The 23,151-nt window shown below is 36.0% G+C and overlaps 1 protein-coding gene across 5 annotated transcripts in view; it reads left to right on the top strand.

Annotated features, from left to right (window-relative positions):
* GRIA4 (glutamate ionotropic receptor AMPA type subunit 4) overlaps positions 1-23,151 on the top strand; it is a 353,850-nt gene that overhangs the window by 117,284 nt on the left and 213,415 nt on the right. For all 5 annotated transcript variants that reach the window (XR_011233664.1, XM_069468990.1, XM_069468992.1 and 2 more), the window contains one exon: positions 13,301-13,540. Coding sequence is in view for 4 of the 5 variants with exons in the window: in XM_069468990.1 (XP_069325091.1) it covers positions 13,301-13,540 (240 nt within the window). In the remaining variant the exon portion in view is untranslated. The remainder of the gene's footprint in view (positions 1-13,300; positions 13,541-23,151) is intronic.

Here is a 23,151-nt window from a genome sequence, read left to right as displayed (position 1 = left end):
AACATGTCCAACCAGAATCCATTGTTTTCTGTGTAAAACTCCAGTTCTCCTACAGTATCTAAGAAAAAGCTTTTCAACCTATCTAGGCTATCACCCAAGGTGATACCACAGCTATCCACTCATTCAACCAAGATAGAAACAAAAAAACATCCTTCAGTCCTCCTCTTCTTCATCCTCCCTTCCTCATTCTCCTCATTCAATCATTTATTAGATTTTGCCTATTTAACTCCTAAATATTTCCCAAATATGATCTCTAAATTCTATGCTGGCAACATCTGCTTAATTTACCCTTTCATTATCTCTTTCTTGGCCTACTATAATATCCCACTCATTGGATATATCTTTACTCACTATTTTTCAACCTAATCTCTGTGGACAGATGTCATTTCCCCTAGTCAGCCTTCTTTGCATCCTCTGGCAAGTACATCCCTGTGCTTCCTAATTCCCTCTGTCTTTCTCTTATTGTATTCACCATCTTGAAGTATCAGTTTATATCTGTATTTTTTCCACTAGACTGTGAAACACATCTCAGTGGGAATACTATATTAATTGTACTTTATTCAAAGTATTTAACACAGTGACTGAAATAAACTAGCCAGTACATAAGCATTTGTTGAATAAAAGCATGAGTGGAAGGGTTAAATCCACTTCTTTTTTTGTAATGCATTGTTTCAACTTGGATTTGGTGAGAAGAAGAATACATTAACAAACATACTTTTCATACTACCTTAAAAAGTTCACCCCAAACCAAGAAACACCTATGTTTATGTTATAAAATGCATAAATTAGTTATCCAAACTCAAATACCTACAAGCCTGGGCATTTAACATAAGTATCAGAAGTGCTATAGTAGTAATAATAGCGGGTGGTGGGGCTTGCAGATTACTGAGACATACAAACCTCACCTCAAAGCATTCATACTCAATTGAAAAAAAAAAAATGTGACAGACAAATAAAGCTCATCTTCTCTAGATACAGGGCTTCCAGTTGGTGATCCCTGCTGCAGATGTACTATGGAAACTTACAACTTCTATTATCTTAGCTCAGAAAAAATGGTAACATGTAGACAAACACACTCTATGCATCATATACGAATAGTATAATGTAAAAGACAATTCGAAGAGTTTTAGTAGCTTTTTCTTACCTGTTAGACTCTGTTTCCATTATTCAAGCCCAATGTGCTCACATGCCATGTTACACTGTTAATTCTGGGTCTGCTTCCTCACAGTAATTCTAGCTGTTATCCAATCCATCATAGTGGCACATTTTCCAGTTGCAAATTCCAATCATGTTTCTGTTGCTATGGATACAGTAACTTTCAAAAAGGAAGTAAGTTACTAAGCCTTTTAATACAAGAAAAACTTTTTGAAAATATTCTGTATGCTAATCTAGCTGACTAAACAGGAAGTAAATAGAAGTTTCAAAGAGAAAAATTAGAAATGTTAGATAAATTTCTGTAACCTTTCTTTTCTTGACCTAAGTAATAACTAAAATTTTATTTTTTTACAAAATGTGAATAATAAGTTAAAATAAAATAATAATAATAAAAAAGGTTATATATGTGAATGTTCTTTGTAAAATGTAAATGTCTATATAAATGGATATGTATTTATTTAATTGCAATCTTTATCTGAAGAGTCACATACATTAATTTGAACATATGATATATTGATACAATAGTTATCACTGACCCATTTTCTCAGGGCTCTGAAATGGATAGGTAGAGATTAAAATATAAGATAAATTGGAAAATATTTGTAATTTTCATGATATGAATATATTCCAATCCTATTGGAGAATAAAAACTTACACTAGCAGTCAATATTTTTTTTTTACCTTTTAAATGTTTTTAATAATTTTTATTTCAAAATATTAGGAATTATGACTGTTCTTGTTACATAGATGAATTGTATAATGCTGAAGGCAGGGCTTTTGGTGTACCTATCACCAGAATAGTGTTCATTGTACCAGATAGGTAAGTTTTTATCCATTATCCCTCTCCAATATCCCCTTTCTTAGTTCTCAATGTCATTTACAACACTTTATAACCATTGTACCCATCATTTAGCTCCTACTTATTAGTGAGAATATATGATGTTTGTTTTCCCATTCCTGAGATACTTTACTTAGGATAATGTTCTTCAGCTCCACCCAAATTGCTGCAAATGAGAAGAGATCATTCTTTTTTTTGTCTGAGTAGTACTCCAGGGTGTGTGTGTGTGTGTGTGTATGTGTGTGTGTGTGTATACACTAATTACTTTATCCATTCATCAATTGATAGCACATAGGTTGATTCCGTATCTTGAAAATTGTGAATTGTGCTGTGGTAAACATTTGGGTACAGGTGTTTTTTGATATAATACCTTCTTTTCTTTTGGGTAGATACCCAGTAGAGGGATTGCTGGATTGAATGGTAGGGCTACTTTTAGTTCCTGGAGGAATCTCCACATTGTTTTCCATAGAGGCTGTACTAATTTACAGTCCCACCAACAATGCATAGGCATTCCCTTTTTGTCCATTCATGCCAACCTTTATTGTATTTGTTTTTGTTTTTGTTTTTTTTAACAAAGGCCATTCTGATAAGGGTAAGGTGGTATCTCATTATGGTTTTAAGTTGCATTTCCCTGACAATTAGTGATGTTGAGCATTTTTTCATATGTCTGTTGGCCATTTGTCTATCTTCTTTTGAAAAAACTCTGTTCATGTCTTCTGCCCACTTTTTAATGGGGTTGTTTGGCTTTATTTTTCTGATTTGAGTATTTGTAGATTCTATATATTAGTCCTACATCAGATATATAGTCTGTAAATAGTTTCTGCCATTCTTATAGGTTGTCTATTTACCCTGTTGATTATTTCCTTTGCTGTCAGAACATTTTAATTTAATTAAGGCCTGATTTATTTATTTTTGTTGTTGCTATCTTTGTCTTTGTGGTCTTAGTCATTAACTTTTAGCCTAGGCCAATGTCTAGAAGAGATCTTCCTATGGTTTCTTCCAGAATTTTTATGGTTTCGGGTCTTATATTTAGGTCTTTAATCCATCTTAAGTTAATTTTTGTATATAGTGAGAGATAGGGATCCTGTTTCATTCTTCTGCATATGACAATCTAATTTCTGAGCACCATTTATTAAATAAAGCATCCTTTCCCCAGTGTATGTCTTTGTCTGCTTTGTTGAAAATCAGTTGGATGTAGCCATGTGGGTTTATTTCTGTGTTCCCCATTCTGTTACATTGCTCTATGTCTCTACCTTTATACCAGTACCATGCTGTTTTTATTACTATAGCCTTGTAGTATAATTTGAAGACAGGTAATGTGATGCCTGCAGATTTGTTCTTTTTGCTTAAGATTGCTTTGTTATTCAGATTCCTTTTTGGTTCCATATGAAGTTTATGATTATTCTTTCTAGAGCTATGAAAACTGCCATTGGTATTTTGATAGGAATTGTGTTGAATCTATAAATCATTTTGGGCAGTATAGACATTTTAACAGTGTTGATTCCTCCAATCCATGAGCATGAGATGTTTGTCCATTTGTTTATATTATCTATGATTTCTTTTATCAGTTTTTTTTTTGTTCTCCTTATAAAGACCTTTCATTTCCTTGGTTAAGTATATTTCTAGGTATTTCCTTTTCTTTGAAGCTATTGTAAATGTTATTGAGTTCTTGATTTGACTTTCCACTTCACTGTTATTAATACATAGAAATATTACTAATTTGTACACATTGATTTTATAACCTGAGACTTTGTTGAATTGATTTATCAATTCTAGGAGTCTTGTGGTGGAGTCTTTAGGGTTTTTAAGATGCAAGATCATATCATCAGCAAACATATCCTCTTTCCCAATGTGGATGTCCTTTATTTCTTTCTCTTGCCTGATTGATCTGGCATAGACTTCTAATACTATGTTGAATATAAATGGTGACAGTGGCCATACTTGTCTTGTTCCAGTTCTTAGAGGAAATGCTTTCAAGTTTTCCCCATTCAGTATGATGTTGGTTGTGGGTTTGTCATATATAGTTTTTATTACTTTGAGGTATGTTGCTTCTATGCCTAGTTTGTTAATGGTTTTTATCATGAATGAGTGTTGGATTTTATTGAGTGCTTTTATTTACACCTATTGAGATGATCATATGGTCTTTGTTTTTACTTCTGTTTATGTGGTGAATCACATTTATTGATTTATGTATACTGAAAATTTTTGCATCCTTGGGATGGATTATCTTTTTGATGTGCTGTTGAATTTGGTTTGCTAGCATTTTGTTGAGAATTTTTGCATTTATCTTTATGAGGGATATTGGTCTGTAGTTTTCTTTTTTCTTATGTCCTTTTCTGGCTTTGGTATCCAGGTGATACTTGCTCATTCAATGAGTTAGGGAGGGTTCCTTCCTTCTTGATATTATGGAACAGTTTCAGTAGAATGGGTGCCAGTTATTCTCCATAGTTCTGGTAGAATTGGACTGTGAATCCATCTGGGCCAGGGCTCTTTTCCATTAGGCGATTTGTTTTTTACTGTTCCAATGTTGCTACTCCTTATTGGTATGTTCAGGATTCCTGTTTCTTCCCAATTCAGCCTTAGGAGGTTATGTGTTTCCAAAAATTTCCCCATTTCCTCTAGATCTTTTAGTTTATGTCCATAGAGGTTTTTGTAGTAGTCACAGATGATATTTTGCATTTCTGTGGTATCAATTGTAATGTCTCTGTTTTCATTTGTGATTAAGCTTATTTGAGTCATTTCTCTTCCATTTCTGGCCAATGTAGCTAGTGGTCTATCAATTCTGTTTATCTTCTCAAAGAATCAACTTTTTGTTTCATTGATCCTTTGTATTGATTTTTTATTTCCATTTATTTAGTTCTGCTCTGAGCTTTATTATTTCTTTCTTTCTGTTGGCTTTGAGTTTGCTTTGTTCTTCTTTGTCTACTTTCTTGAGGTTTGACTTAGGCTTTTAATTTGTGATCTTTCTGCCTTTTTATGTGAGCATATAAGGCTATGAACTTTCCCCTTAGCACTGCTTTTTCTGTATTCTATAGATTTTGAAACGTATCTCCTTTGTGGTTCAAATCAAAGTTTCTTACCATCTTCATTTCATCAACAAACCAAGGATCATTTAGAAGCAGAGTATTTAATTTCTATGTAATTGTGTAGTTGTGAGAGTTCCTATTGGAATTGATTCCTACTTTTATTCCACTGTTGTCTGAGAAGATACATGGTATGATTTCAATTTTTCTAAATTTGCTGAGACCAGTTTTGTGGCCTAACATTGGGTCTATCTTAGAAAATGTCCCATGTGGTGATGAGAATAAATGTATAGGCTGTACTTTTTACATAGAATGTTCTCTAGATGTCTGTTAGGTCCACTTGTTTTAGAGTCCTCTTTAAGTCCAGTGTTTATTGGTTAATTTCTGCCTTGATGATCTGTCTAGTTCATTTGGTGAAGTGTTGAAGTTCCTAACTATTGTGATGTTGCTGTTTATTTCTTTCCTTAGCTCTAATAGAATATTTTTATGAATCTGGGAGCTCCTATGTTAGGTGCATGTATACGTAGGATTGTTATACATACTTGTTGAATCGAGCCCTTTATCATTATATAATGACCATCTTTGTCTTTTTTTTTTTTTACCATTGTTCGTCTAAAGACTATTTTATCTGATATGAGAATAACTACTTCTGCATACTTTTGGTTTCCATTTGCATGAAAATTTTTTTCCCACCCCTTTACCTTGAATCTATGAGAATCTTTGCCTGTTAAATGGGTTCCTTGGAGACAGTATATATTTAGATTGTCCTTTTTAAAAAATCCTTTCAGCCAGTCTACATCTTTTAAGGGGATATGAACACCACTCACATTCAATATTAGTTTTGATATGTGAGGTACTGTTCTGATCATAATATTGATTGTTACCTAGTTGGTTTGTTCTCTCTTTTGTGTTACTTTTTAATAAGATCTGTGAGCTTTACCTTTTTGGTGTTTTTTCATTGTTGGTATTGATTGTTCTATTTCATGTAAAGAATGCTTTTAAGCATTTCTTGTATGGCAGGTCTAGTGGTGACAAATTCCGTTAGTGTTCACTTGTCTGGGAAACACTTTATTTCTCCTTCATTTTTGAATCTTAATTTTGCAGGGTACAAAATCCCTGCTTGGCAGTTATTCTGTTTAAAGAGACTAATAAGACCCCATTCCCTTTTGGCTTATAAGGTTTCTGTTGAGAAGTCCACTGTTAGTCTGATGGGTTTTCCTTTGTATGTTACTTGACGTTTTCACCTCATGGTTCATAAGAATTCCTCCTTTATGTTAATATTGGCCAGTTGGATGATATTATGTCTTGGTGATACCCTTTTTGCAAAGAATCTCCTGAATGTTTATTGAGCTTCCTTTATCTGGATGTTTATATCTATAGGAAGACCAGGGAAGTTTTTCTCAGTAAGGTTTTCAGGCTTTTATCTTTTTCTTCTTCACCTCAAGGATATCTATCATTCTTATATTTGGCCATTTTACATAATCCCATATTTATTGTATATTTTGTTTGTTCCTCTTGATTCTTAGTTCCTTATATTAGACTGTCTATGTTAATTCGAAACAGTTATCTTCAAGCTCTGAAATTCCTTCTTCTGCTTGGTCTACTCTATTCTTAAAACTTTTCACTGTATTTTATATTTTCCTAAGTGAATTTCTCATATCCAAAAGTTCTATTTGTTCTTTCTTTAGTATACCTATCTCTTTAGTAATTTTTTTATTCATTTCCTGAATTATTTTTCTGGTTTCTTTGAGTTGGTTTTCCATTTTCTCTTGGATCTCATTAAGCTTCCTTATAATCTATATTTTCAATTTTTTATCTGTTATTTTTGTATTTTCATTTTGGTTGAGATTGATTGTTAGACAGCTGGTGTGCTCTTTTGGGAGGGGTCCTTTCACTCTTATTTTTCATACTTCTGGAATTCTTGTATTCTTGTGCTGATTACTTTTCATCTGGAACAGCTGACACTTCTTGTTTTTGGATTTCCTTTTGTTAAATGGGACTTTGCCCACAAACACATGCGCACACACACACACTCCTAAGGGTGTGCCTGTAGCATATGTTGGGTAAGGATATTTGACTTTGTCTGTGGGTACTCTGATGGGGGTCTAGGATCTGGAAGGATACCGTGGTTATAGATATCCTTAATGTGGTGGTTTTCTCAATTGCTAGTTATTTGTAGGTTGTAGTGGTAGTGTACTATGTGCAAGGCAGATTCCCTTGTCTTTTGTTGACAAGGGAAAATAGAGTTCTTTGAAAGCCTTTCTCTTTTCCCAGACCCATGGCCTCCTTAATGGCATGAATTATATTGGGATGCCCAGTTTAATCTCTAAGTCAGTAAGAGTCAGCTAAACCGTATGTTATTAAATCAGTAAATGCTGTAATGGGCACTACAAGCTGTTCTCCTTGCCAGTGGGTGGCACTTACAGGAAACAGCCAGCTGCAGGGGAGTTTTTTGGGACCTGTGCCTGGCCCCAGTCAATCAGTAGTAGCACTCACATGCCCCAGGTGGTGTGTGGGACCCTGAAGCTCCCAGAGACCCCTTCTTGTGCTTCACCACAGCCAAGGCAGGTGGAGGAGTGAGGCTGGGGCAGGGGGCTGTTTCTGGTGAGCCTGTATTCAAGCTTCACAAAGCGGGGCACAAGAGCTGTTTTAGCAGGTCTCAAGAGTCAGCTCCCAGGCTGCTGGAGAAAACCACCAGGGACTGCCTGAAGTGGCCTCACCAAGCCAAAATGTCTGTTTGGAGAGAGGGGCAGTCTGGGATTCACAGTCTGGCAGATGGGAGTGGATTTTGCTATTCTCCCTTTTCCCTTGCCCCACAGATCTCCTCCTGGTGTCTGGCCACAAGCAGCAGCCCAAACTAGCTGAACTCACAATCATTGCCTCCACGGACTGGGAGCTTCTCTTCCCAAGATCCCTCCCCAGTCTGAATGTACTGCTTTTCTGTAGGGAGAGGGATGCCCCAGGAATGTTCTGTGGATCAGACCCATACTGCACTCTCTTGTTAGTTCTGCCTGCATGGGCTCCCTCTCCTCCCAAGATTAGTTCACAGATATCCTCTCTATGCCCCTCAAGCAACACAAACAAGTCTTAGGAGTACAGGATCGAGCCTGCAGGCCTGTCCTCTAATCCTCCAAGTTTAATCCCTGACTGTGCCAGGGAGAAGTGTGCTGTTCTTGAGATGGTCAAGTAGTGCTCAAGCAGGCTTAATTTACCTTTGCTTTATAGTATGTCCACCTTTGCTGGAGCAGCCAAGTGAATAGCACGAGGGAAGGCTGGCAGGCAGGGAGCTCACAGTCTGAGCACCCCTTGGTCCTCTGCAGGTATTTAAAAGGAAAGGCATGAGACCCACTCTTTGTGGAAGACTCGGTGTGGTGGGCACATCAACAGAGGGGAAGCAGTGGCTCCTGAGAGACCCTGCTTAATCCTCCCTTGGGGCATCCATGCTGACTCACCTAGGAAGTACCATGGCTGCATCAGCAGCTGTGGGTGGGAGAGGGGAGGAGAAGGAGAAGAGTCTGAATGCAGGAGAGCTGGCACTCTGGTCTTCTTTGTCCTGTTGAGCTCTCTTGGCTTGCTGCACTCTCCTCTCCATTGAAGGCAGCCCACCCTGAATGTCCAAGGTCTAGGATCACACAGTTCCCCTGGGACCCACTGGCCCTCTGTGACCACTGCAATCTGGGAAGATGTTGGGAAATGTTTGTATGGGGTTCAGTGACAAGAAAACTGAAGGGCTGAGGCTCCCTAGGCAGGACAAAGGCACAAAGTGGTTTGAAAAGCAGTATGGTGCCCGCCAACTTGGCTTGGGTCTGTGGTGAGGAAGAGCAACCCTGAGGGGCCTGGCAGCCTAGTGCTCTGTTCTCAACAAGCTCCCAGTTCACTGGTGGTAGCAACTTTTGGGCTCGTGAGGATAGAGAAGCTCTCCAACAATTCCGGAGCCTACAATCTGCCAGAGATATAAGAGGAGGAAAAACAAACACCCCCACTTACCCTTTCCATGAGGCTCCAAATTCCTTGGAAGTTGATCTCTGCTGAAATCTTACTCCTTCTTGTTCTGCTCCACAACTTCTTCCCATGGAATCTCTGGTAGGTTCTGGTACTTTTCCCTCAGAATTATACCTGGGCTATGTTTTTTTCACCTAAAACTTTTTCTTCTTGCTGAGACAATCTGGTGACCAATGTCTCTAGTCAGCCATCTTGCCTCCTCTCCCTTGTGAGATTTTCTGTTGTTATTTCTTTTTTTCTAATCTTCTGCCTACGTATCCTAATCCGTCTTGGTGGCAGCAATAATTAGGAAAATTATTCATGGCAACAGACTTTCACAAATTCTAACAACCTGAGCCAGTTTGCCAAAGCTATCAGAGAAGGATAATGTGTTAGTTCTTGGATTTCTACCCATGTAGTAATGGCCACCTGGTAGAACAGGTGAGGTAGCAGATAAGCACAAAACATCTACTATGTTTACACTGACTAATCTATGAGAGGGAAGAAACAACAGAACTGCAACACCAAGCCAACATACCCAGCACAATGCCATTAATTCACAATCCTCATAAGTTCACTTCTGTCTGGTACATAAACTCATCTCAAACTCCTGCGAAGTATAGTGGCCTCATCTCCAACATGCTTATCTGCAAAATGTCATTGCTTGTTCATATGTTGTTCTGATTATCATTTACACTATTTGTATTAGTAAAATATCACTGATGTGAAGAGGACTCTCATAACCATGACAATCAGGAATAGGGCCTACAGAGTTCAATCTCTGTTTGTCCTACTTGACCTAGTTCCAAATTTATTCTTAGCTTATCTCACTGTTGTAGTCTTAGGAAGAAAATCAGCAATATGGGAGCAGAAGGGCCATAGATGGAAGAGTGACCATTGCTGCTGTGGTAATGTAAAATTCAGTATATCTCTTGAATTTATTTCCTACAACTTGAGAAACACTGAGCTAAGACCACATCCTTTGATTTTTATGTGATATACGGCTACAAATCATCACAAATTATATAATAATTTGGTATAGCTTGGCATCTAGACTGTGGTATCTGTAATGAAACTAGGTGATTATTGATGAGAAGACATATTTAGTTAAATGACATCATCAGGTAACAGATGAATGGATTATTACCATGTGTTTACAGTATATGTTTATTTACATAATACATGGTCCAGGGAATCTCATTAGTGAAGCAGAATATAGAATATGCACTGAAAATTATGACTGGATTTTCATATTCTGAAGTCTTATTCTGATTAGTGTTTATATACAAAAATATATATCAATATAATATTATTTCATCTATTTAGTGATTAAGCATTAATCTTTGTTTATGTTGACATTTTTTGAAAACATTAAAATTCAGTTTTTCTCTTTTATGTATTCGGAACACATTCATATTCAGCTTAGTTTACTCTCATTAATTTATGTTTGCATTTATATGGTCTAAGAAGTTCCATTGTTTGAATAATTATTTGTATGCTAAGCAATAATAGATATCCTGAAATACAAAGCAAAATTTTGATTTAAGGTTGTTTCCAAAGCTAGATTATTATACTAAATATTGAAATAATTATATTTTAAAATTTGAATCTATTGGACCAAATAAAATACTGTCCAAGGTATCACGCAAAGATAATAACATTAAACATTTGACTGACAATCTGTCCTCATGCACAGAAAACGCAATAACTTTTACCTACCAAGACTATGATCTAGATTAAATAGGAAAAAAAAAGGTTCACAAGAATAGTACCACAACTATAAGTCTGCAAAGAGAAAGTAAAATGTGAGTGACAGAATACATCCAGAAGCAAAGTTATTAGTCTGAGACTTGCTGTAGTTTCAAAATAAGTACATAAGAATAGAGGCAGAATGACAGACAGCTATGAAAAAGAGAGAAAGAAAAGCTATGTATGATGATGAAAATTAATGAAGGCAAATAGGAGATGATGAAATATTAGAAAATATTGTTTATGGAGTCCCAGTAGAATAAATTAAATGTTATTAATAAATAACATAATACCAGAAAAGTAGAAAGTCATAATGATTACATTGAAGAAAACAGTATAATAGAAATAAGTAGTAGAGGGACTTTGTATATTAGTTGTTTTTGAACTTTAGTAGTGTAATATTTTTTGCACATAAAATTTTATATAGACAATCACTCAATATTTGAAATAGATGAAAGCAGAAGTGCTCTTGGATTTTTTTTTTTTTTTTTTTTTTTTGGTGGAGGAGAGGGGCACCAGGAGAAGGGGTCCAGCACTGTCCACTCAACACTATCTCACAAAAGGTTCTTATGCAAAGCTACATAAATTTATGAGTTCCTAAAAAAAGTAAGTTAAGGTACATGACTTGCAAATCATCTTTACTTACATTTTCGTGAACAAATATAAAATTTGTGTGTAGTTTCAGCACCAAGCTGAAAGCCAGGATCTTAGATTTGAATTCTGAAGCTTTTCAACTTTATTTTTTTTTTTAGTAGAGTAAAATAAAGATGAAGAATTGGCCCTTGATTGGCATGAAAATTAGGAAAACAAAATATATGAAAACACAAAAGAGCCAAATAATGCCAGGTTATGCTTTAAATGTGCAGCACTTAAATACATTCATCCAAAGCCTTGGTGGAACATTTATGAGGATAGGGTCTGATTTCTAATCCAAACATGGGTGACTTTTTCTAATTTATGTTTAGAGGACACGCACCTGCACTAGGGGACACTCCGTTCTTGTTTATACCATAAAGCAAGCCTGCTTGAATTCCCAGTTCTTACAATTTTTCATGTATGGCTAACAGTCCTATTTCTCTTTGGCTGGTTTAAGAAGTGTTTAGGGCTGTAAAATTTTTATGTTTTCTGATTTTAGCTACTAATTTTCATTGCTAAATTCATTAAGAAGTCTAGAGTATTGGATAATCTAGAGGTATTTAACTTAGGAGTAGTTCATTGTGATACAAAGAAATTAGATTTTATTTTGTTAAAGCATTAATAGGCTCTTGAAAAGATTATCTTAGTAACATTTGTATCTCTATTTCACAATACTGGGTTTTAAAAGATTGTGAATCATAATAAGATAATTCAATAAACCCTGGAGCTGTTTCTTTTGTTCTTATTTATTGTGCCTCTTGACGTTGAAGATAGATTCTAAGCAAGGTAATTCTAACAGAAGAGAATAACAGTTAACAGAAAATGAATGCTGTTAGTCATCTTTTTATGACCTTTTCTAAGTGATGTCATATGAGAAATGAAAGCCCAACTAACAAACCAGAGCCCATATTCAAATGGGCAAGACTAGGATAGAATTGACACTAAGATATAGGGAGAAAACTGCAAAATTTGCAAACAAATTAAAATCCTTGTATTTTTACCTAGCCAGTCATATTAACCAAGTGATCAAAATATGATTGCAAATGAATTTTGAGAACAATCTTTTTCTCTTTATGATGTTGTTTCATCATCCTTGTAGCAACTAGGAAGGAAAGACATGGTGGGCTATGCACCTGTTTCCCTGAGGTCCTCTTACCTCAGATAGTTTTGGTTCTATTGGGTTTTGGAAGTGTTTTATCCTAGCTTTATGGCCTCCCTAGAAGCTATGCAGCTGGCCCCAATTCACTAAGCCTCTCGGATACCCCAAGAATGACTTTCTAGATGGTCTAACTTCTGTTTTCAAACATGATTCAAGAGAACTCTAAGATTTTGATTAAAAATGAAACTGCCACTGCACACACACACATACACAAAGGTAAACATTTAGGCCCAGTAAAACCTGTAATCCAATTCAAGAATAGAAAAGATATACATACAGCTTAGGCAGGAGGGCATACCAAGGTGATTTAAATGTTCCTTCAGTTAATACTCAAAAATTTCAAAAGTACATTATCATATTTTTTCATATAAGGAAAAAATACAGAAAAAAAATAGATTTATCACATCTAAAAGTCTCCAGCATAGGATTTGCCACATTATCATGGAAGGCCATATGTTACTTTATTTTAGTCAAATTTCCCTTTAATTCAAATTGGCTTCTTGATATAGGACTCTAATTCAAATCAGCTTCATTCAATATTGGGCTTTGAGTACAAGCTCAAGAATTCATTAATTAATTGTACAATTAATTGCCTACCACTTTCAGTCTGTTTATCTTACATTCCTAACATATCAATGATTCAGTGATTCTTATCTTTTAATTTCATAGAATCTAGACTATACAGTCAAGTATTTGAGTGTGCTAATAATTTATGGGTGTTTCTCTCTCTCTCTCTCTCTCTCTCTCTCTCTGTTTCAGTCTGTTCCCAGTATTCTAGAGGAGTATTTGCCATTTTTGGACTCTATGATAAGAGGTCAGTACATACCTTGACCTCATTCTGCAGCGCCTTACATATCTCCCTCATCACACCGAGTTTTCCTACTGAGGGGGAGAGCCAGTTTGTGCTGCAACTAAGGCCTTCGTTACGAGGAGCACTGTTGAGTCTGCTAGATCACTATGAATGGAACTGTTTCGTCTTCCTGTACGACACAGATAGAGGTAAGTTTTGATTCTTCATCTACATCAGTAATTTCTGAAAACTCTAATTTTCAATGTGAAATGACCTTCTGTAACTTATGTGATTTAGCAAAATATTTTGTTCTCTAACGTTGCTAAAATCAGAAAACGGTTGATGTGTATTATCAGTATTTATATCTTGACTCTGGGAAAAAAAATAATTCTAACGAAACAAATTTCAAGTTCATAAGGTTACCCATGAGCAAACCATGCTCTGTAAGTTCATTGAAATTGAGATAACTACATGGATAAATAAAACAAACCAAAATGCTCTTCCTACTCTCACACAACAATTAACACAGAATATTCCTCTGGCTTCTGGTCACCAAAATGTGTGGGGTTTTCTCCTTATACACCCACCAAGCAATATCCAGAAGATTCTCCAGAGAATACCAGCTGGGTGTCCTCTAATTCAACTCAATTCTGACACTAGCTACCTGAAGTTAGCATCAGGTGCCACAGGTTAAGGGCTCAGTCCCTTTTCCATAAGGTTTAAGAGTTGTAAGGAGACAAAAAGTTAGAATAAAGGTTGAAACAGACAACATTTTAATAACATCCTTGAGCAGAATTCTATCTATGAAATGAATAAGGCTAATAAATATCCTCATTTCCCACATAGAAAACAATAAACATGCAAAAATAAACCTTTTGAAGGTAAAATCTACCTTCAAAAGTCCAAAATAAAATTTCCTATACTCAGAGATAAAAACCCATTAAATGAATTCATATTGATTGCTAAAATTTACATATTTAATTGGATGAAAACAGTATGTCATTTAAGATGTCACACCAAAGGGGTTCCTAGCATATCACTTCTATTGGTCTTACTGAGCAACGGGTTCACTTCCAAACACACATAGAAGCTGACACTATGGTACCAGCTTTTGAGAAAGCAAAGGCTCTATTGAGATGCTTGGCAGCAAGGAGATGGGACGTGTGGCTCAAATCTGTCTCCCTGATTTGGGGTACGGGGCAAGTTTTAAGGGGTCAGAAAACAAGGGAAAGCATTAGGAATGTTGGCTTGGCAGGGTCTGATTAGAGGGCTTCAAATTTGACCATTTATAGTAAGGTATGTTGAGGTAGACTTTAACACCCAATATTGCTGGCCAACAGACCCCTCACTTCTGAAAGGGTTCCAGCATTCAGGTTCTGGTCATGTCCTGGTCTTCTTGGTTCCAGGGGAAGGAAACGTCAGTTCTGGGTATTGTTGGAGGTCAAACCTTTCTCTATTGAGCATGCCTAGGCTACATGACTTGCTGTTTTGGTTCTGTCATACCTACAAAGTGACTCAACATCCTGTTAACAGAGTAGGGCCAGTGTGGAGTGATGCTAAGGTTACACTGGCGTTGTTGGTAAATTTTCCTTTTGGAAAAATCTCAGAAAATTTAATGTCATCAGTGTATTTTCTATAAGATTGCAACATACTCTAATTAATATTTGGAAATATGGGAACCCACCCATATCACATACTATAATTTTCCATTAGTTAGCAATCTAAAGCATCCAAGGGAATGAATTATTTATTAGAGAAATTATCGCTGTGTTCATTTCTCACTGTTGGAAAAATCCTTAAGCAAGAGGATACTGAACGTTGAATCATAATGTCAAAAAATATATATGGGAGTGTAGATGATATGCTTCTGCTTGTAGTTCATTATGACGTAACTCGGTGCTCCACATTGGGCAGAAGATGCTTATTTGATGACATGTTGATTTCATAGAAATACCAGTGGGACCCGTGCCTCACTTTTTTCCCCTTCCCTGTATAAATCAATCTCCAATTGATACAACTTGCTATCTAGAATTTCCTAGTTCTCTTCCATTGTTGCTTCATAATGAATAGCTAGTCCTTTGTATTGTCTCTCATTGTAATTACCCAACCCAACTTCAAAACAGACATCTTTATTCCAAGCAGTAATTGCCTGAATATAAAAACAACATGCCCAGGTTCTGGTCACTTCCTGGTCTTCTTGGTTCCACAGGGAGGAAACATCAGTACCAGATATTGTTAGAGGTCAAAGCTTTCCCTATTGAACATGCCCAACAGCATTTCTTGATGTTCAGATGGCTTACCTTGCCATGATACCATCATAGTTCTCAACATTCTGGGTTTTGATCACGTACTCAAAGCGGAAGAATGATACTTTTTATTCCTTAGAAACAGTTATGCTCATTTTATAAGTTTAGGATCATAAGCCAAATTTATTTCCTCTTAGATACTGTGTTTATAATTATGTATCACTCTCACTAACTGAGGTGTAAACCTCAGTTATGAACATGTGATTAACTTGTATCATAAATTAAGTTGGCTGAGAGTAATTCACCTTTTCACACCATAAACAAAAAGAATAAATTATTATGCATATCAACATTAAAATCAGAATATTTTTAAAATGTACAAAAAATAAGTGTAAAGAAATAAGATGCTATGGTATATTTTGTATCCATAATTCCCTACTGTTATCATAAACTGATTATTTAAACATTTTTCCTGTTGTAAGTAACTGTCCTAATATGACCCTGAATGTTTTCACAAATTTGAGTGGAACATTACTTTCTGATGCATCACAAATCTTTATCTTGGAATAAAATATTTCACTGGGCCACTCCATCATTTCTGCAATCTTGATCTCTGTGGTGCCAAACGATCTCTCAAAATGCAATACAAATACTCTGTCATACCTTAAAGTGGTGTTTTATATTGAATTATAACAATTAAAGAAATGATACTTATTTCCTCTGATACCCTATATTCCAGTCCTGATCTGTTATTAATTAGCTGTGTGAACTTGCCTATAACAGTACTTTTGCCAACATCTGTTAAAAAAAAAAAAAAATAAGGTGATTAACTGTATTATCTTCAAGGTCTATTCAAATTATCTTTAAGATTTCATTTCATTTTTAAATTTAAATATTATATTCCTTACCTGGACATGGTGAACAAAAAGAGAAAGAAAGCTCACAGCATAAGTGATCTCTTTATTTGCAGGCAAACCCTGCTTCTATTCGTTTGACTACCTCTCAGAGAAGAAAAAAGAAAGCATTCATTTATTTATCCATTAAATTTATCTATTTAACATTCAATAAATATTTTTTTTTCTACTTGTCTGTATCAGACACCTTGATAGGTACTAAGAATTCAGTGATGAGCAAGACATTACTGGAAATCAACTAACTCACTTGCATGACTTCTTTAGGAAATAGTACACAGCATTCTACTTGAAACCAGAAATTGGCCTTTCACATATAGCTTGATATTTTGAAATTTTAATTTGGAACACAACTGTTTTCCAAAAAGATCATTGCCTTTTGGGGATAAATAATTAGAAAGCATCACTTAAATACAAACTTTTATAAAATTTTTGAGTTGATAAATAAAGTAGTTGTACTATGCCCACACTGCCCAAGAAAACTTTCTATGGTAATGGAACTGTTCTATAACCCAAGTTGTCAAATATGGTAATCGTTACCACATGAAGCTATTGAAGGTTGAAATGTGACTTATGCAACTGAGGAAATTAATTTTTAATTTTATTTAATTTTAAATAATTTTAATTTGAATAGCCACATTTGGCTAATGGCTACTACATGGGACAACACAGCATATCTAACCATGGAGCTCATATGAAATAACATTTCACTTTGAGTGAAATTTCCAAACATCTTCTTGACTCCTATTTTACTATATAAGAAAGGAACTTAGTGAACACTTTGTGCATAATGCTTTTGATAATGATTTTCACATTGCATTGTGCATACATTTACATATCTTTTCTTCATTCAGAAATGTGCTACTCCAGTAATTATTATATCTTAATACATTTATACCTTTTTTGTCTAGCATAGTAACCTCTGATAGGCACACTATAGCTATGAAATGAATTAAAGAATTAATATAGTGAAGTACTGGACAATAGGCATCAAACAACTTTAGGGCTGTAATAATTAATCATGTAATTCATTTTTGATTAATGGTGCTGTGTTTTCATGGATCAAATAGTTAACAGAGCAGCCAAAATGAAAACCTCATAAGGAGAGGTGTTACTTGAATTAAAGGCAATTTTCCTATAGTGAAAAATGTTTAGTGGGCTGAAAGTTAACATTCTTGATTTCAAACTAATTACCCTAAATATTTAGAAAATCTTTTAAAAAATAAATTTTTCTGGCAATATAAAATCTTGAAAATTTCTTCAAATCTAATTAATATGATATCATTTTCCTTGAGTGAAAAGAGACATTAATTTGAATATATACAATATAAGCAGTGGTTATTTTCTTATTTAAAATAGATCTTTTCAAAAGAATATATTTTTTACCTGTGTCTACTGTACAAAATTTTAAATGTCTGTAATGTGCTTATAATTGAGAGAGAGAGATGAAGAGAAACAATCCTAACATTTTTTAATTTCTAGTGATCACTGCTGGTATTTCTTAAAACTGCTATGATGGCCAGCAATTTTGATCCCGTGTCCAGAGTCTGCAATGGCTGACAATGACCTTGTTTTATGGAATCCTCTTTCTATGTAATGCTTACTGCTCAACATTTTAGTCACATTAATGTCTTCGAGGTTTATGGTATTATTTTAGGGGCTCCTAAATATCTTGTATCCAATATCTTAATAAATTTTATAACATTATGTAAACTGTTCCTAGGAGAGATATATTTGGCAAGACATAGAGCAGAAAATTTTCCTTTGGCTTGTTTTGGCTTGTTTCCTTTGGTCTGTTTTGTTTCTTGTTAGCCTTTTTCTTTTTTCTTTTTACAAAAATTTATTATACATATTGCATAACATATTTTCAGAAACCCAGGAAATAATGTCCTGTATTGCATAATATGTACCTGCCGCTATCCTATGCTGAAGCCAGTGCAGGAGGGGATGAGGGGATGGAAAGAGGAAAGAGGAATATGTTTGTGTGGGGAAGGGGATGGATCTTATTTTGTTTCTACTTTTTGGATTTAACTACATACATGTCTTTTATTTTTAAACTGCCTTAAATCCTTTTGCAAAAAAAGTTGAGATCTAAATAACAGGAAAAGGAACAAATGAAGAAGAAGAGACATGAAACACCTTTAAATGATATCTCTTATTTCCCCCAAAACAAGTCTGTATAAATCACTACAGCAACCTCTCCTGGCCTCCTTTTGGATCCTCAACTCTAATTCTCTTCTTATCCATTTTCTTCTTGTATTGTCACATTATTTTGTGCTTTCCCATTTTCTCCTCCTTCCCTAGGAACCTAGAGTTATGGGTAGATAGGCAACATGATTTCAGGCATACTGGGATCCTCAAGTTTTCTCTGCTCTGTTACCAGATATGAATGCTGTGATGATTAATTTTATGTGTCAACTTAAACTGAAGTTGACTTGGCTAAAGGTTGCCCAGATAGCTGATCAAACATTATTTCTGGGTGTGTCTTTGAAGACATTAGCATTTGAATTGATAGACTGAGTAAAGAAGATTGTTCTTACCAGTGTAGTGGGGAATCATCCAATCTACTGAGGGTCTGAATAGAACAAAAAGTCAGAGAAAGGCTGAATTTGACCTCTTTGCTTGAGCTGGGCCATCCGTCTTCTGCCGTTGGACATCAGTGCTCCTGGTTCTCAGGCCTTGGGACTTGGACTGAGACTTATGCTGTTGGCTCCTCTGGTTCCCAGGCCTTTAGGCTTGGACTGGAATTACACCACTGGTTTTATTTGACTTCCAGCTTGCAGACAGCAGATTATAGGACTTTTCAGCCTCCTTAACCACATGAGCCAATCTCTCATAATAAATCTCTTTTTATGTATCTATATATATTCTATTGGTTCTGTTTATCTGGAAAGCCCTGACTAATAAGATGCCTAAGAACTCCCTTAAACTCTAATTCATAAATAATATAGCTGAATGACAAGGCCAATAACTAAGGAATGTCAATTCATATCAAATAAAATTACTGCTATCAGCTCTGTCTTTAAAATCTATTTCAGATAGGGGTGGAATGGGGAGGAACAGGGGTAACCCCACATCTGTAAAATGCACTTGGAGCCATCCAGAGAGGCATGTTCCATGTCTGCAGTGCAGATTACAAACAAGCACCATTCTTTTCCTCATTCTTCCCATCTCCAATTCCTAATTACCACACATGCGAATACTCTGCCAACACACATCTATCATTCATTGAACCACTTAAATTCTCTTGGTCCATTTTTCTTATTAAAAAATTAGAAACAATGCCAAAACAGAGTTAATTGACATATAAATTCAGGAAAAGTAAGAATGTTTCCGATTCTAACCTGGTATTATGCCAAGAGGGGACGAATAATTTATCCTTAATACTTGATAGTATTAAATTCTGTTTTCCTAACCCAGAAAAAAAAAATCTTGAGGTCAAACAACCTCACCAGGATGAAGAGGAGTTCCCTTTTTTTTAAAATCTCTCACGAAGACTCTCAGGCAACCCTCTGTGTTTATAGTGAACCCATCAGGATTTAGACGATTCTTTGTAACTCATTCAAATGTATTTGCTTATAAACTTTTATTACACATATAGCCAGGCTGACAAGTCAAATATTTACTGGTTGCCAACTGCCAAGTGTGAAGATAATCCATTCTACCAGGAGGAGGACAACACTAACTTCATCTTCCAAATATGTATCACTGCTTTCCTGCTGGAACCAGGCCAAGGGGAGAACAGAGAGAGGTGCGGGTATCAAAGTAACAATGGAGACTCCTATGGAGAGTCTCACTTGTAACTGAGGAAGAAATAATCAGAAACAGGCAAGAGAGCCTGGCTCCTTTCATAGCATCTCCTTTGGAGTCACTGTAACATGTGTTCCCTGCCCTTATGAACTCAGGCTATCACCACTTTGAGTCAGGAAAGGGAGCAATGGGCTGAGTGGTGAGTGGAGGGGATAAACATTTCTTGGTGGGTGTCTTTATAAAGTAGATTATGTATCTAGTCCCTTTTCCTTGGTGACAGGAGGAAAAGGGAGATACGTGCCTCTCTGTCACCTTCCATTGCCCCTGATGACAGAGTTAAGGATTCGAAGGCAGATACTGGAAGTCATCTGAAGGAGTACTGAAATCTAGCAAGGTGCGTGAATACGAATGGGACTGCCCAACAAGACTGAGCAGTGAATATCCATAGGGAGCTAATACAAGGGTCATGAAAAGAAGAAGAGAGAATAGCAAGCAGCAGTAAAATAAGCAATGGGTTGACAGAACGGAGAACACCTGCAGAAGAAGGACAGAAGCCTACAGATGTGCCAGCATCCTTCTAAATGTGCATTTGAAGGGTTGAAGAGGCCTGATTGGGATGGCAGGGAAAATAAGTATGCAATCCTCCATGAATGTTTGTGCTGGGTCACTTTGGTTGTCATCACGTAATAGGCTCTGGACACACACACATTGTTGACTGACACGTCAGCTGGGAGGCTGTTCTTCCTTTCCTGTTTCCCTCCCACTGTCAGTACTCAGTCACTGAATATGAGATGAGAGCAAATCTGGGTAAGACCTCTGGAAAGGTAATGGTGCCCCAACCCATGGAAATTAAAAATTCCAGCAAACAAATTACAAATAGGTGTATGGGAGTACAACAGAGTTCTGATTTTTCCCATGGTGATTATTTTAATGTTTTTACTGAAATATTAAAATTGTATTAAAAAGTTTTGTTTTGATAGAGGCCTGAGCATATGCTGAATCTTTCAGTTTAGTTATTCAACTATGGCTGAGTTATAGGGAGAGAGAATATGTTCCATAAGAATCCTTAGATTCTCGTGATATCTCGCTTCGGTGCACATTGTGTGGGGGAAAGACATGCCTTAGCCCTGGCTTGAGTGAGGCAAAGTCATTACTTATAACCAAAATGTTTGTACACCCATAATATCCTGAAATTAAAAAAAAATCCTTATATTGATGAAATGAGTATAATGGTTAAGCAGTTTTCTTATATGAAAAGCACAAAACTCAGTAGGCTTTCTTACCCGTTCCACAATGACCCACAACTTTCTAAGCAATAAGTTTATAAATGACTTATGATTTCCTGACAGCTTCTTCATTAAAATAAAAAAAAGTGTTGCTTATCTGAAGATCTGGAGGGAAAAATATCTTCCTTTTAGAGCTCTGATTGAACACATTGCCTCCAGATAACTTATCAAATGTGTACAAATGATAATGCACAATTGAGGTTGAAAAACGTACAGTGCAAAACCTATGTTAGAAGTAAGGTTTACTCAACACATGTGCTTTATAATTCATTGTGCTATAACAGGGAAGATATCAGGACTATGGAAAGCAGTAACTTACTACCTGTTGCAATGGAAGAGAGTTCTTAGATGCAATATATAAATTCCTTATAAAGTTATGACAGACCTGTCAATCTTTTGCATATCCCAATAGAAATGGAAATTTTCTATTATTCATGTTCAAATAAATATTTTCAGTTCTGTAGCCCAGATAGTGTCAGTGTAGGACAGTCATAACGCCACAATGTTAAGTGCCTACATTCAAATACCAGTTTTACCATTTATTATAATACATGGTTTGACCTTGGGTAAGTTCCCTAACATCTCTAGATCTCAGTTTTCTAGTCTGAAAAAAATATTAGGTCATTAAATATGAAATGTCCAATTTTGAACCAAAAGTGTAGTTTATTATATCTCAAACAACAAGCAGTTCAGTTAATCAAAGTATGTGCCTAAACTATTGATGTAGTTTTGCCATCTTAATGGTAGCTTGTTATGCCAGCAGCGAAGAAGCCTGGAGAGCTAGGGGCAATGAAATCTCGAAAGACGTTTTCCACAGCTTGTTGAAAATTGAATATTTTTCCTTGTAAGAAGTGGTCCAACGCCTGGAAAAAGTGGTAGTCAGCTGGTATAAGGTCGGGTGAATACAGTGGGTGACAGAGTTTCCAAGTTCAGTCTCTGTAGTTTGAGCAGCGTTGTTTGTGTGACATGTGGTCCAGCGTTGTCTTGCAAGAGGATTGGCCTGTCTCTGTTGACCAATCTCAGAATCCTCATCATTTCATCCAACTGGTTGCAGTAGACATCCGCTGTAATCAACTGGCCAAGTTTCATGAAGCTGTAGTGGATAATACCAGCGCTGGACCATCAGACACCGTTAGCTTTTTTTGATGAATATTCAGTTTTGGACCATGTTTCGGCAATTCATCTTTATTCAACTATAGTGCCCAACACCTGTGATTGTCAAAAAGAATCCAATTTTCATCATAAGTAACAATACGGTGTAGAAATTATTTGCCTTTATGTCATGACAGCAAAGAAATTTCTTCTGACGCTAATTTAATTCACACGGAACCCATCTATCCGGGTTCTTTACCTTGCCGATTTGTTTCAAATGGCCCAATAGTGTTGTAATACCATCAGACTTTGCTGGTAATTCACGCGTAGGTTGAAATGGATTCACTTCCGCTACAACTTTCACCTCATCATTATCCACCTTGGTCTCAGGTCGCCCATGTGGTTCATTTTCAAGAAAAATCACCAGAATGGAACTTCTCCAACCATCGATGTACTTTACATTCATTAGCCACATCCTTCCCAAACACTTTGTTGATATTTCAACCTGTCTGCGCTGCATTGGTCCCACGATGGA

Source organism: Eulemur rufifrons, chromosome 6 (assembly GCF_041146395.1).
Source record: "Eulemur rufifrons isolate Redbay chromosome 6, OSU_ERuf_1, whole genome shotgun sequence".
Lineage (NCBI taxonomy): Eukaryota > Metazoa > Chordata > Mammalia > Primates > Lemuridae > Eulemur > Eulemur rufifrons.
The sequence above is the reverse complement of the archived record's forward strand: the minus strand, read 5'-3'. Positions and strand labels throughout refer to the sequence as shown.